Source organism: Amphiura filiformis, chromosome 3, assembly GCF_039555335.1.
Source record: "Amphiura filiformis chromosome 3, Afil_fr2py, whole genome shotgun sequence".
NCBI classification, from domain to species: Eukaryota; Metazoa; Echinodermata; class Ophiuroidea; order Amphilepidida; family Amphiuridae; genus Amphiura; species Amphiura filiformis.
In genome coordinates this window covers 60,750,156-60,765,616 of record NC_092630.1, presented here as the reverse complement: position 1 = coordinate 60,765,616, position 15,461 = coordinate 60,750,156, and the positions used below count along the sequence as shown (strand labels likewise).

At 37.5% G+C, this 15,461-nt stretch overlaps 1 protein-coding gene across 6 annotated transcripts in view; it reads left to right on the top strand.

The window, feature by feature from the left end:
- The first annotated feature begins 1,125 nt into the window (after positions 1 to 1,125).
- The window catches only part of LOC140148869 (glycerol-3-phosphate acyltransferase 1, mitochondrial-like), a 46,584-nt gene continuing 32,248 nt past the window's right edge, over positions 1,126 to 15,461 (top strand). For 2 of the 6 annotated variants that reach the window (XM_072170962.1, XM_072170957.1), the window contains exons 1-3: positions 1,126 to 1,335; positions 9,492 to 9,716; positions 13,618 to 13,737. In XM_072170962.1, the coding sequence (XP_072027063.1) occupies positions 9,522 to 9,716; positions 13,618 to 13,737 (315 nt within the window). In that variant the 5' untranslated portion in view covers positions 1,126 to 1,335; positions 9,492 to 9,521. Of the gene's footprint in view, positions 1,336 to 7,708; positions 7,937 to 9,491; positions 9,717 to 12,272; positions 12,580 to 13,617; positions 13,738 to 15,461 lie in introns of those variants that run through there. The other 4 variants (XM_072170959.1, XM_072170960.1, XM_072170958.1 and 1 more) reach the window with 4 other exon arrangements.

Genomic DNA, 15,461 nt, shown 5'->3' with positions numbered 1-15,461 from the left:
TCTATATCTCGATTGATTATTCTGACAAAAAGAGTTGGTTTTTATATTGTTTTTCCGCTCGTGTTTAATCTTTTGGTGACTACAGCCTTAGGGACCGTCCGGGTCCTTTCTAATTGAAACAAGGTTGAAGATAATTATAGGCCTATTTTGAAATTGTCAATTTAATCAATCAAAAGGAGTGACTCTCAAACTGCGTTTGAAGTTATAGGGACGAATCTTTAAACGTTTTTAAGACGTTTTAGTGTTTGCTGGGAAGGTGGGTGACTGATGTTAAAGATTCATTGGAAAGAAAAAGAGCAAGGTACACTTGAAGTGGCCATGGAAACAAGAAAAATACAGAGACAGTATGATGGGGGGCAAAATAGTGCTAAACCTGCAAAAACAACAAGGATCGATGGGAATACAGAAGTGCACTCGAACAAGTGATGAAAATCACTGTGCCCATGAACAGACACAATAAACCAAACAACCAATGTAGGCACAAAAAAGTTTGGTGCCCCAAAATTTGCCAAGGGCCAGAATCCAGATTCAATTTCAGGAAGACAGTACAAATGTAGACCGGAAATGTAGGCCCTACTGTACACTGGAAGTGATGAAAATCACTGTGACTTAGCAGACAAAAACTAAACAGACACCCCCCCCGGCCCCCCCCCCCAAAAAAGCCCAACGTTTCTAGCAGATAAACTGCTCTTCTTCAGGGACAGACAACGAAATATATAAAAGCAAACAACGAAAACTAGGCTATAGGTCTATAAATTCAAAACCTATATTGGTCTCAGAAAGTTGTTGCCTACATTTTTTTGTAGGCCTCATTGTCAGTTGACGCATTGGCTTTTTTGATGAATGGGCTACCGGTAGGCCTACAGTTGATTATAAAAAGGAAGATGCACAAGGCAAATATTGATTTATTTTTGTTCTAGGGCCTATTATGTTTTTAATGGGATGTTCCCCCCAGTTTCACCGCCTATGGTATTTTTTTTTATTATTCACAATATTTTGCATTTATGAATGGACCTTTTTTTCGTCTCTCTCCCCCTCCTCTCTCGCCCCCCTTTTTTTTTTAAACAGCGCCAAGCAGCGGCGTTGTAGCGCCATCAAAAATAATGAATTGATCATGTTGATCTTTTGATTGATTTATTGGAACCACGCATTGTTCAAGAAACAGCTGAAAATGATGCAATCCGTGACTTTCAACATCATGAAAAGATTGGTAAAAGGGACAAATTCAGCTCTTATAAGGTGAAAATATTTTCTGTGTATAGTTTATTAAACTATTTCTTGACGGCAGTACTACATTTAACTGCTGACTGTCCGGATCAATGGGATGCGTGGTAGGTAAGCTTAACATTTTCACAATTATTTTATTATTGTCAATGTCATGAATTTTTTTAACTTGGATGTTGAACTTGGATAATCTGACTGACTGCAAGGTTACCGTATGCAATAATTGTGAGTACCCCAGTCGAGTGAAATACTGGGGGACCAGCATTTTTTGACAAGATGAAAACAATGAAACGTGTCGTGAGTTATTTTCGTCATGACCAACTTGAACTTCAACTATGAATATGATGACTAAAAAATTACAAAAAATAAAAATGGAAATGATTCAAGATTTTTTGACATCAATCCATGGCCATGCATGCACAGGAGGGTGATAGTTCATAGGGGCAATGTCGGGAACTATGTCACGCTATTGTCCGACCTACATGACCTAGGCTACATCATTTTTAACGCATGCATGGACGTGGTAACATGTTCGTTAATACAGATTTAGTCTCCTCCACCTTCGCAACATGGCATGTAGAGTGACTGGAATCACATTGACGGCGGAGGAGAATACTAGCTGGTCAGATGGTTTAATTCTATCAAGCATAATACCTGAACAATCACCATCATTTGATCGATTTACTACAGAATATGCTCAAAATATAATAAAAAAATTGTAAACCTGTTAACTTATACAATAATAATGACACGTGAATAACATCATGTACATTGTAGGAAACAAAATGGCCTCTAATGGTCGCCTATATTGTCTAGACCTAGGCTACATCTTCCGGTTTGGTTACGTCATTTTAGATGCCCATCCCATTGTTCATTATTTAGGTATGCCAGGTGAATTCAAATTTGCCATCAAACTGCATCATTTTATATGTATCAAATTAAAGCCCTAAGTAAAGAAAGCCAAAACTGAAAACCTTTTTGTCATAGCACTTTCCGTAGCAAAGTTACATCTTGTCAAACAAAGATTGACTTTCATCAAAAAGATTCAGCTAACAAAACAGCCAGTGTCCGATTTACAAATTTTTTCCTACCTGCACTGGTGCATGTAGCCCAAAATTTCTACATGCACAGCAAAAAGTGTGCATGCACCAAAATTAAAGCAAACATAAAATCACATTGAATCACGATCATTGTCAGTTAAGCTTGTAATAATATTCCCGGCTCCACTGTCAATGTTGTCATTTTTATGCCGATCACTCGCCGATTTCTTAGCCAAAACACTGGATGCTGTGGCTTCATCTGTTCTAGAACTATCGCCGACGAGGTGCACGATTTCCAGAATGATGCAAGTGTTTTTTGAGCTATTTCCTTTTTGCTGGACATTATTATGATTATTTTCCGTGACGTAAACAAATATTTCCCACGGTTTAAATTCGGTTCTTTTTTCAATGAAATGAAAATGACAGCTTCTACATGTGCGAGGGTATCGGGAATTGGTGGATGACGTCACATTACGCTAGCCCCTCTAAGGGAAGTCATAGTCTCGGACCAGACTATGTGGCTATCTCGAATGTTCGTTAGGATCGACAAGTATCAGACCGACGCAAACTGGCTGTGTAGGAGACTAGGGAAGTCAATGAAAAAAAGTGACAGTTCTCACGTGATAGGGGTATCGGGAATTGTCAATTGCGCGATTTGCGCCAGCCCTTCTAATGAAGTCAGGATATTGCGCTAAAAATAGATTGGGTTTTTCCAAATCAGACTGACTGCTTGTTTACTTTTGTATATTGCCTTGTCATATCGCTAGCGCTAAAATCGTACATGCACGCGTGCAGGCAGGTAGTGAAAAGCTGCATGCACAGAGGGAATGTTACATGCACTGGTGCAGGTATGCAGGTGGTAAATCGAACACTGAAAACAGCATTTTGGTGGTGTTTCTAGATCTTAGTCTCATGATGATAGCAGCTTTTCTATGTGGAACTGCTATCAAAATCCCTCTAAAATTCCATGTGCGAGTGTCTCATCACCATAAAAAATCATATATTTGGGTCAAGTGAAGTATAGACAGTCATATTTATGTAGGTTTCCTTGACCTACCTGTTCTTTTAAATTTCTATGTACCGTATTCATTCCAATAAGCGCCCAGGGCGCTAAACATTTCGTCATTTTGGGTGGGCGCTTATTTTTCACCTAATTTTTTCATGAGCTGGGCGTTTATTAGAGATGAATTTACATATGTTATAAAAGGGTCTTGAGACATTCTAGTAGCTTTTCTGATGCAGAAAATGTATTGCAAGTTTACACAGGACTTGTGTAATCCTGCAGCTATTTCACTGTATCGACATATCTACATATGTATCTGTCACTTCAACATTAATGGTACCCTTTAGCAAATTGAAAATACCCTGGGTGGGTGCTTATTGGGGCATGGGCACTTATTGGAATGAATACGGTAAATATGTATTGTGTTCTAGGCGAATTTGGCTGACTAGCTTTATGTGTAGGTTTGCCTGGCATACCAACATTATTCCTGGCATCCATGTCAAACAATATTTATTATGTGTTAACAGGCCTTATATTAAGTAGGCCTATGCCTGGACCAGGAGCTAAAATGAGCTTCTGGTCCCAAAGATGGCTCCTGGTCCTATAGTTTGTAGTGTAAAATATTGGACACACCAGGAGCCAAAACTTGGCAACCATGGGGTAAAAAAAGCCTGGGTGCCTGGTTAATATAAGCCTTGTGTGTTAAAAGGTAGGGGGGTGGACTGGTGGAAGCGACTGGTGGTGCCATTTTGAGAATTTAGCACCTTGGGGAATGGGGAATTGGGGATTGATTTAGTACATAACAAGAACTATATGTACGACCGGGATCCCTCACAGTCTTCTTACAAAACACCAAAAGCGTTGCACATGTCTTTTATAATCTTACGCACACAAAGTTTTGTTTGATGTTTTATTTCCCTGCCGACTCAAGTTCACTCAACCATAGAGATAGATATAGAGATAGGTTGCCTACTATGCCTAGAAAGGTCAAATTTTGCCACATTGTGCTGCCATGACTGCAGCAGCTGATTGCAGCAGACACTGTCTTTGGAATTTGAAGGAGAGCATTAAATAGCTCTTCTGGAGCCTTCAAGGAGAGCTGTTTGGAGCATTAAGTTACAATAGAATAGAATGTAAGGAGCTGTAAGGAGAGAATGGTCAAAGGAGAGCTAAAAATCACTCTCCTATCAGATTTAAGGAGAGCAGTAGAGAGTGATTGCTCTCACTCTCCTCGCAAGGCAGTCCTTGTTGGAGTGCAATCCTATTCCTATGCAAGTCCCACATCATGCATCACATCGTGATCGGTGGTTGTTTTTATGCCTTTATGCCTCCACCGGAGGTATTAAAACTATTATGTTTCCTGGTTGTCAGTCTGTCTCTCTGTCCATCCGAGCTTGCGAGTGCAATTTCTCAGAACTGGTAAGACGTACAGTGATGCAAGTTGGTGGAGGGATGGTCATTGGGGGTCTTCAAATTATAGGAGGTTTTCGTCGCAAAATATGGTAATTAAGTACCTAATTTGCATAATTTATGCATAATGCGTAATAAGCAAAATACCTTGTGAACAGATTATCTGGAGATGCGTATGGGGTACAGTGACGTAACTTGGTGGGAAGTAGCATTGCCAGATGTTCTCGATCTGATTAGATTTTCAGCGCAAAATATGCTAATTAAGTACCTAATTTGCATAATTTATGCGTATTTGATGCGTATCAAGCAAAAAAAACCCTTGTGAACAGATTATCTGGAGATCCGTATGGGTTACAGTGACGTAACTTGGTGGGGAGTAGCGGGGCCAGAGGTTCTTGACCTGATTAGATTTTCAGCACAGAATATGGTAATTAAGTACCTAATTTGCATAATTTATGCGTAACAAGCAAAATACCATTTTCTCGGAGACTAGGGGTCGCACGTTCCTCAAACTTGGTGGTGGGTGCATCTTGACCCTAGACAGAACAAGTTTGTATTGGTCAGTGGGTCAAGGTCACCCGAGGTCATCTGAGGTCAAATTAGCAAAAACTACCGTATGGGCATGAAACTTGGTGGGTACAGTCAACATTTAGAGCCAAAATTTTGGAAGGTCATTTTGGGGTCAGCTGGGGTCACCCAGGGGTCATCTGAGGTCAAATTACTAAAAACTGTCGTATGGGCATGAAACTTGGTGGGTACAGTCAACATTTAGAGCCAAAATTTTGGAAGGTCATTTTGGGGTCAACCGGGGTCATCTGAGGTCAAGTTACTAAAACTGTTGTATGGGCATGAAACTTGGTGGGTACAGTCAACATTTAGAGTCAAATTTTGGAAGATCATTCCAGGGTCATCCAAGGTCACCCAGGGGTCATCTAAGGTCAAGTTACTAAAACTGTTGTATAGGCATGAAACTTGGTGGGTACAGTCAACATTTAGGGATAGCCAGCTCCTAGTGAAATTGCACCGGTTAAAATGATACGCCTCAAGGTGGAGGCATTGCGGCCGATGCTTTGCGTCGAGAACCGCGCAAGTCGAGAACCGCTCTAGTTTTATTCTGAAGTTTTGCTAGTTCCCACTTGTAATTGCACAAGCGCCATACATGTGACACAGTTAAAATATAGACCGGGAATCAGGGATCATTAAAACGTCAACTGATTTCAAAATACGGAATTCAGTCAAATTTAATGGCGAGCAGTCCGAATTTTGAGCCATTCAAGTTTAGGTGGTGAACTAGGATTGATTGAGAAATAAGGTACCGGTACTTAAATTATCAACAACCATGTCGATCTATGTCTCATGCCATGGTGTACTTGTAATTTGTTCATCAACAATAAACAGCCTGGAATCAAGCTTTACTGATTGCCGGGCCATTTTGCACGGGTAAACTTCATTGAAATTCTGATGGATAAAAATATCGTCAAATTTCGATATCGCAATATATTCGCCACCCAATGACCCCCCTTTTTCATCAGCCTATACACTCAAATCCAATTACCCCCTTTAGAAATTGACACATTTTTGTAGCAAATTCAGCTTCAAAATTGCACATTTTTGCAAAATTTTGCCCAGAAAGTATTTTTCACAGTCAATGACACCCAATTTTGTTTCCACTCATAATGACCACCATTTTCTTCCAGAGCCACCACTGAATGACCTCTTTTTGACAAAAATCAAATGTGGGCATGAAGGCACAAGTTAATAATAATTCTGTTTCTTGGAAAAGATTTAATTTGTTTGTTCTAGTATTCTACATTTCCACAAAATTATCATATTTTTTCTCAAAACTAGCAAAAATTTTCTGTCCACACCCCCACACCCGGCGGCGCCCTCCACCCATATCAAAATATGTGACACGATCAAGGGAAATGAGTCGGATGTCGCTAATATTGATTTTGAGATATTAAAATTCTTTTGTTTTATATTGTTTTCAGCGATTGATCAAGTGACATAACTTTGCAAAGAAAAGTTGTATCATCCTGGGGTTTTAAGTTTTTGAAAGCTCTACATGTAAATGTCCTCTTTAGAAATATGTGTAAAACTCATTTTCAACCAGGGTTCGATATGTGACTCATTCCCTTGATCATGTCACATAATTATGATAATTTGTCTGAAAACTAGCAAGCAAAAATTTTCTGTCAATATTATTTATTTGATTTTGCTCTTTCTTTTGCTCTTTCTTTCGCTTTATCTTTTCATGTTCTTTTCTTTTTTCTTTCTTTCTTTCTTTCTTTCTTTCTTTCTTTCTTTCTTTCTTTCTTTCTTTCTTTCTTTCTTTCTTTCTTTCTTTCTTTCTTTCTTTCTTTCTTTCTTTCTTTCTCTTTTTTTCTTTCTTTCTTTCTCTTTTTCTTATTCTTTTTTTCTTTTCTTTCCTTCCTTTTTTGCCTCCTCTCCTCTCCTCTCCTCCTCTCCTCTCCTCTCCTCTCTTACCTTTCAGTATTCATCAAGTCGGGTAAATTTTATTATATGTGGACTGTCCCTTTTCTACTGGTCAGAGTATTTGTGTAGCTCACATTCACAAGATCAATGTAGAATATTAGTTTAAAACTCCATGTCAATGCTAAAATTCAATCAATTTTTGCATTATTTTGCATCAAAGTATGCACTCAATTCACAGCAAATGTTACAGTAGAATCATGAGGACAACATGCAGGGAAGTGATGCGGAACATGCCTTTAGGATAATAAGACTGAGCACTTTATCCTGAATTAAGGTGACTCAACCTGATTATTGATTGCTTGAGGGGAAAAAAGTTTCTGTTCACTGAACCACATACACCAGTGTGATGTGCATGGTCTGTACATGCACAGACTCCCAGGGTAATTCCTCTGAACCAATCCCACTGTACTGTGTGTACTGTTGTTGAGTAAAGCTGGATTGCATCATTGCAACAGGTTCACCAATCAGGAAGCAGTGTGCCGTCAAGTTGAACGTTGACCCACTTGCTCATTACCATATAATGAGCAATGGGAGTCCCCAGAAGTAGTGCGCTGTGAGTGTACATGTGTTTTGCACAGCTGATCATAATAAGCACGATAAGGGAAGTGTTACAAAGACAAGTTGTGTACAGTACTTAGGTTTAGATTGACCTGGATCCCGACTTGGATGTTGCAATACTTTTTGAGCTGCTATGTCTATGATAATGCTTGTCATCTGGAATGTTTATGTATTTCTGGACAATTTGTGATCAAATTTATCACGTGTAAGTAAATGAACCGATTTTTATGTCTTTACTGGAAACACTTGTCGTATTTTTAAAAAAAAAAAAAAAAAGTTTTAATCTGTACCTGTTGGCCTGATTACCATATCATGATTACAGCAATCTGAACGGTTTTGCTTCTCAATATAATAAACAAGTTTATACAAATAAGTTAATTACAAATACAAGGTTCACATTTCTTTTGATTGATCTGTAAAATCTGCATGGGCCTGTATCTTTATATTGTAATGATTTTGTTACAAATTTGGATGTTTTTAAAACTTTATTCATCCTGGAATCAATGTGCAGAGAAAAAGGAGGAAAAAGTAACACCTGAACCTGAAATATTCCCAAAATCAAATGATTCTTGTGCAGATATGTGCAGGGTTATCAAGGTAATAGCTTGCCCAAGTTGAGTGCCCCTATCCAATTAGAGCGCTGACTAGGGGCACAAATTCTTCTTAGCGCTTCTTTTTTGTTTTCTTACTCTTTTTTATTATGAAAAAATTATTTATGGAAAAAGAAACGAAATAAGAAACTTTTTTTTTATTTAATTTTTTTTTTGTGCCAGTTGGCAATCACCGGCTGCGTACATGTAGCTTAGAGCCCTGGATATATACTTGTAGCAGCAAAAACAAATTGAGTGATTTTAAAACAAATTTACAGGAATCCCTGATTGTGACCCAAGACATTTGGCAAGATACTGATACTGATACAAACTCTACACAATGTATACAATAACTTCATTAGAATGTACAAAACATATTAAATGTGAGTGCAGTTTATTATACATTTGGATTGGAAACTTGCCCAATTGCACCCCAAAAATGTTTACCATTAATGTTGAACTGTGTCCAGTACATTGTGTACATGGCAAATTCTGGGAACTCGCCATTTGTTGTGGTCAGTAGGCCTAAACCCATTGTCAATATACTGGAAATGGGACAAATACATTTGATTGATACACACTTCTTACATGTTATTACTGGATTTGTGATACTACATGTAATGTAAGAGTGATCGCTTCTTACATGAGAATTATGTATTGGCCTGTTAGTAACTAGTTTTAGATGGACCTACAATCTAGTAATTGGAACATATAACTTGCCTGCTTGAGACATGCTGTAGATTGTAAAGCTTCTGAATTATGTTAACTTTTACCATACGCTGTCATGATTTAACTTTTAAAGTTGTTTAATTAATATATTTATATTAAAACTTTATGTTCCTTGGCTGGCAGCGGACACTAAATATTTCACAATCAGAGGCAAGGGGCAGTCTCAGGACTTGTGGTGATCGGGTTTGTGCATGGTGTGCCCTAGTCACTAAACTGGACTTTAAAAGTCATTTCACATGGTGCTCTGCGGTCACTAAATATTTCGCGATCAGATTGAAGGGGCAGCTCTAGACCACGTAGGTACCAGAGATGGCTAGTCACCATGGTCACTACACTGGACTTATGTCATATCAAGGGCTCTGATTAAGAGCTACATCACAGCAACATTACAAAACTTATTATTATGAGTAACCATTTTCATGTGTTATATATCTTCTCCAGAGGTAATTATTACACAAACAAGTAACCAACATGGACATGCAGAAGTTGGAAGCTGTGTACCGCAAGTGGGAAGCAGGTGGACCCGGAAAACAGGTGTCAGGAGGGGAAAGAACATCACATGACACAAATGACAAGGATGCAAAGAAGTGGGGAGGAGGACGATTCGATAGAAGACGAAGGAGATCGTCAGGTGGAAGACAGTTTGGCTCACAGACGGCCTTGCTGGTATGTTAATTTTGACATTTGTTTATAGAACATTCAGTCTTCCTAAAATTAATGTACATGTATAAAAAGTAAGTGCATGCATCCATAAATGGCTAATTTACATCTAGTTTTCTATAGAGCCAAGGAATCTAGATTATATAATTATAAACAGAGATTTGGTGTAAAAAGAACCATTTTGGCGAAAAATCATAAAAACAATAAACCACATTTTCAGCTTATTTCATAGATTACCGGTACATTAAGTTTAATTGGCCAGTTACCATGGTTACGAAACAGGAGCTTGAATTTGAATCATTGAAGCTAAGTATTGAGGATCATAATTATTTTTGTTGAGAGAACTGCTTAAAATTTGATTTCCTAATGGCTTTCAATCATTTTGCAGCTTTCAAAACATTGTAACCGCTATATTGTGACTGGCATGATACTGTGACAGTTCATTTATATAATGTTTGGACATCTATTTATGGAAAATATTTTTTTTAAAGAAACTAGATGTTAGGGAGGGGCCAATAATTTCACCTGCATATATGTCCAAGAAAAATAGAATGAAGTAGAACCTTAAACAAGGATTTTGAGGATTTTTTTTTTGTTGATTTTTTTTTGGGGGGGGCTTATTTGGATACAATGTTTGTAAATACATTTAAAAAGTGACAATTTTGGGGCTAAAAATTGGTGATTTAGTAAGAGAAATTCACATTTTGTGTTAAATATAAAGTTGAAATTTGATTTCCGAATGGGGGGGGGGGAGGGGGGGGGTGATGGTGTGAATCAAGATGTAATTAATATACACACATCTACATGTATGAAAGGAGATAGATGATTGCAAAATTGGCTGTGTTTGTATAATAAAGGACATGGTCAGCCCAATGGTCCTGCACTTGTTCTGACCATTCTGACTGACCCAGATAGCAGGATCTGCGTTGTACACTGACATCAAGCCAGCATGGTGAAGCAGGTGACTAACAAGTAACACATTAGAATTTCAGTGCTGCATAGAATTAGGAGACTGACTCTGACCGTGACCTGACCTGAACAAAAAGAGGATAGGGACAATTAGGTTACGGACGTGAAGGGATTAATTATGTGTAGAGTGGACCAATTATTCAGCTGAACACCTCGATATAATATAAAAGATGATGCTTTGATGATATACATTGTATGAAATAATTAATTTGTATAAGGAATCATCATTTGTTGGAATCTAATTCAAATTAAGTAAAGCATGAAATTATGATGGGAATGTTTTAGAAACAGCACCAGCCAGAGCAATGATCTAATACAGTTCAGAGATTCTGGTGAGAAGATCTGTGCACATTAGGGATACACTGTTTGATTTCCAGGGTGGGGGAGCCTGGAAGTTGATGTTGGGGCTTTATTTATTTTTTCGCTGCTGAAATTATTGTTATTGGCCGAGTTTAAAAAACTGTATGTAACAGTTAGGTGGGTCACCGGTCAAGTTTTTTTATTTTTTTATTTTTTTAAAAACTTCCATTTGTCTGAAATCAGAAGTAACCATTCCTTATGTTCACCGAGAGAGCATTTTTAACTACATTCAAATGTGCCTCTTTAAATTTGTCTATACGGAGGATTTCCTTCAAGCAATGTTACAAGATATAAACATGAGAAGGGTATCTAGAAATGTGATGTTTCTTATTCAGGTCAATAATATTTTTTTTTTATAAAGTTATGAAATAAAACAAAGAACAAAATGTTTGTACTTCAAAAATGAAAAAAAAAAAAAAAAAAATTATAGATAATTTAGTTTTAAATGAAAAAATAAGATTAAGATGAGATATCATCATACAACAGTGTACATAATATTATAGGTATTTAGGAAAGAAGAGAAAGCAGGTCAATAGATTTCACTGAGGGCATCTCTTTATTAAGCCACTTGCACGGTTCCGCCATTATGCACTATGTGCGGGAGAGCCTCGAACTGGCAGCATACATGAATGGGAATTGAACCAGTCATATAACATTCTGTGTAAGGTTACGTAATTCTTCCTTTCATGTATGCTGCCAGTTCGAGGCTCTCCCGCATATAGTGTATAATGGCGGAACTGCGTAAGTGGCTTAATGGTGTACAATGTACAGGAAGATGAGCATTGATTGTCAAGTCTGTCATAGAACACTCCAATATCTGTGCATAGACTCAGTGTGTTACATCAATATCAATTTATGGCATGGCATGGGCATTGGGGCAATTTGTAATAAAAAAAAACCTTTTCCCTTTTCCTGAGGATTCAGCATTCACCATGTTCCTAAATTACTTAACATGAAAAGATGGACACATTTAAACTGACTGATCCCTTATTTCCGTGTCAATTTGGTGTGCATGCGTAAGCTCTGACGTAAATATGTGTGATGTTGTATTTCATGGAATAATATACATCATCATGCATTGAAAAATATCAGTGTTGGGTGATACACCACAACATTTATTTTCATTGTATATTCATATTCATATCTTCATGAATCAACTTGTGGTGTTTTCGACCAGACGTAAACATGTTATGTGGGATGTGGTTTTTCTTCATAAATGAATATGAGAACAGCAGTGTGTCTACTCACGTACACACCACTTATTTGTAGTCGGACTACATGTATTACTAGTATTACCAGACCCTCAGTAGGGTCTACTCGGTATGGCTCAGAGAACATGGAACATTAAAAAGTGGAAATTTATTTTTGTGATAAGGTGATCAATACCATGTTGACCTGCTTAAGAATTAATATCCTGACGTCTGGTATTCACATGGTTGGCCATGCTGCTGTTAAACCTCATCATGGCCATGCCAGGGTATTGTCTAGATTGGCACATGGTAAAGCACATGTGTTCAATACCATGAACAGGACTGTAAATGTAAGTTGGTTTGACCTGCTTTGACACAAGATTGCGTAATTGTGCATTGCACTTTATTGTGCAAAGAGTGTGGAAGAAAACAAAGTGGAAAAGCAATATCTATTTCAATCAATAAATATCAAGGCAATTTATAATTGGAAACACACTTCTAAGCCTATATTATTTATAGATTATTTAAAATGTGGAAAAAAATTAATGCAACTAATATCAATAATTTAAGGCCAAATAAAAAAAAACATGTTTCTCGTCCAGGTTTTCAAAAAAAAAAGTGTTATACACCATGTTACCACCATATTAAAATGTATGCACGGTGGCTTCGATCAACCTATATGCAGTATTAAGGCTTTATTATGAAAGATTTACGCTCAGGAGCAGTGTAAAAGTCAAAGAATAAGAGTATTTGCCCTCTTGCAATTTTAATGATATCCATATTTAATTTAATTTAATTTTTAATATCTGATAATTCTTTTGTATTCATATTTAATTTTTAATATTTGATAATTTTTAATATCTGATAATTCTTTTGTATTCATATTTAATTGCCCCATATAAAATGCAACATATCACCAAGTTCAAACTGGTCCCATTTGAAAGATATTATAATTCCAATTTAGGGGTGTAAAGGAAAAATTGGGAGTATTTGCCCTTTATTTTAAAATAATGATATTAATAATAAATAGTTTGACACATTTAGAAACTAAAAAAGAAAAAATGTGGAAATTTGCCCACATGGGATATTTAACTTTAGAAAACAATTAAAACAATTAAAAACAAATGAAAGATGGGCTTAGCAGCCATTATGTCAATTTTGGAGGATTTGGCATGGAATGGCGCTGATCAGAGATCTGAGGAAGCTTTTTATACCCAAAACAGGCTTTGAGTATGTGGTGAGAGAAAACAGCAACATTTTGTGGGGAACCTCGCTCTTGACTTTCCACACAGCTGAAAAGATTATCTTTTGTTATTACATCTCTCTCTCTTCTGAAAAACACGTGAAATTTCTAAACCAAGTGTTTTGCACTCTTTTCTTGATTCCAGGACTGTGTGCCAGAAAATTTCGGCAACTACAAAGTGTCACCACCCCCTATGTATGCAACTGCAGAAGGCAAGAGACCGTTCCCGGGAAGATGTTGTACAAAGTGCTCAAGTACGAGTAGGGTAAGTGTATGTCCCCATCCGCTATTATAGTCCAATTGGCTTCCTCGGGAGAGAGTAGCGTCAGTACTTTGTCCGAAAGTTATTTCGTGCATAGGCGTATCGCCATTTGTTCGCACATGTAAACTTGCCAGTGCTTTGAGTCAATGTGCATGATTTAATATTACGTGTACTTAAGTACACACTAATTAGCTAACATCACTCTGTCGAGGAAGCCAAATGGACATAATATATGTATGGTTCTACAAAGTGCTTGTATTCTCTTGGTCGGGCTGACGTCACAAAGGGGAAATAGCCTTGTAAAACCAGTGTGCGCATGTGCAGCGCATGTGCAGTTCCCCTTTCTCGAGCTGGTTGCTATGTCCGACCGAGTGAATCAGTACTTGTGTAAGGTAAGTGTCACCACCCTATACATACAACCACAAAAGGAAAGAGACCATTCCCAGGATGATGTTGTTACAGAATGCTCAAGTACGAGTAGGGTACTTGTCACCACCCTGATCCTCTATGTATGCAACCACAGTTCTAAGGCAAGAGACTAGATCCAGGAAGACGTTGTACAACATGCTTACAAGTAGGGTAAGTGTCACCACCCTCTATGTATGGAACCACAGAAGGCAAGGGACGTCAGGAAGATGTTGTACAAAGTGCTCAAGTACAAGTAGGGTACTTGTCACCGCCCTCTGCTTCTATGTATGCAGCCACAGTTCTAGAGCGATATCCAGGATATGTGTCGCCACCCTCAGGCAAGAGACCGTTCACAGGAAGATGTTGTACAAAGTGCTCTAGGTCATGTAGGAAAAGTGTCGCTACCCTATACGTATGGTCATTTTCACGGTAAAGGGTGTAACTTTGGATTTTTAACATTTTAATCTGTAGTGTTCTAATAAAGCCACAGAATTCCATGATTTTTGGCCACATAAGTCATCTAGTTAGCAGCTACCTTGGGTAGCATAATCAGTTTTGGGAGTTACTGCGTTCAGTTTTAGCAGGCTTAAATGTACTTAATATTGCCATTTTGAAAAACTATAAAAAACAGTAACATTTTTGTAAAACCCTGTGTTTTCTTCAGTTAGTTCATGGATAATTTTTCTTATCCTGAAAGTACAGTCATATGTTCAGTAAACACTGCCACATTAGATTGAATTGTGAACAGCCCTGTATTTTTGAGAACCGGACTTCGATATTTGTCGTTTCGAGGCTTCATTTTCCGTTAACAATTGTTAACAAACTTTGAGGGTGTAGCTTTGGTTCATAATTCTTGGTTATTTCTTCACTTCTTCTTGATTCATAACAGTTGTTATCTTAACTTGAAATGGGTAACAAAAATTAGTCGATTTGCAAGCTTTTGAAATTTTTATAAAATCTTGACTTCAAAGAGCCGTTTTTCCGTTAACTTTTTTGAAGCCTCCGAAACAAACTGTTCAGGAAGCTTGTGCAAATATAAATAAAGAGCTCATCCAATCTATTTATCAAAATGTAGTAAAGTAGATCCTCAAGTCACATGTTTTTAAATCGTGGAGATATATATCACCGTTTGAAAATGGGACCCAATACAAACTTTCCGTTAACAATTGAAGCCTCCGAAACAAATGAAGCCTCCGAAACAACAATAAGATTAATTATCATCTATGCATATCTAAATTGGTGCGTTTCATAATGATATCTGCATTGTAATTATTACTTGATATGTGCAGAATGTCATAAATTAAAAAAATTTTTGACAT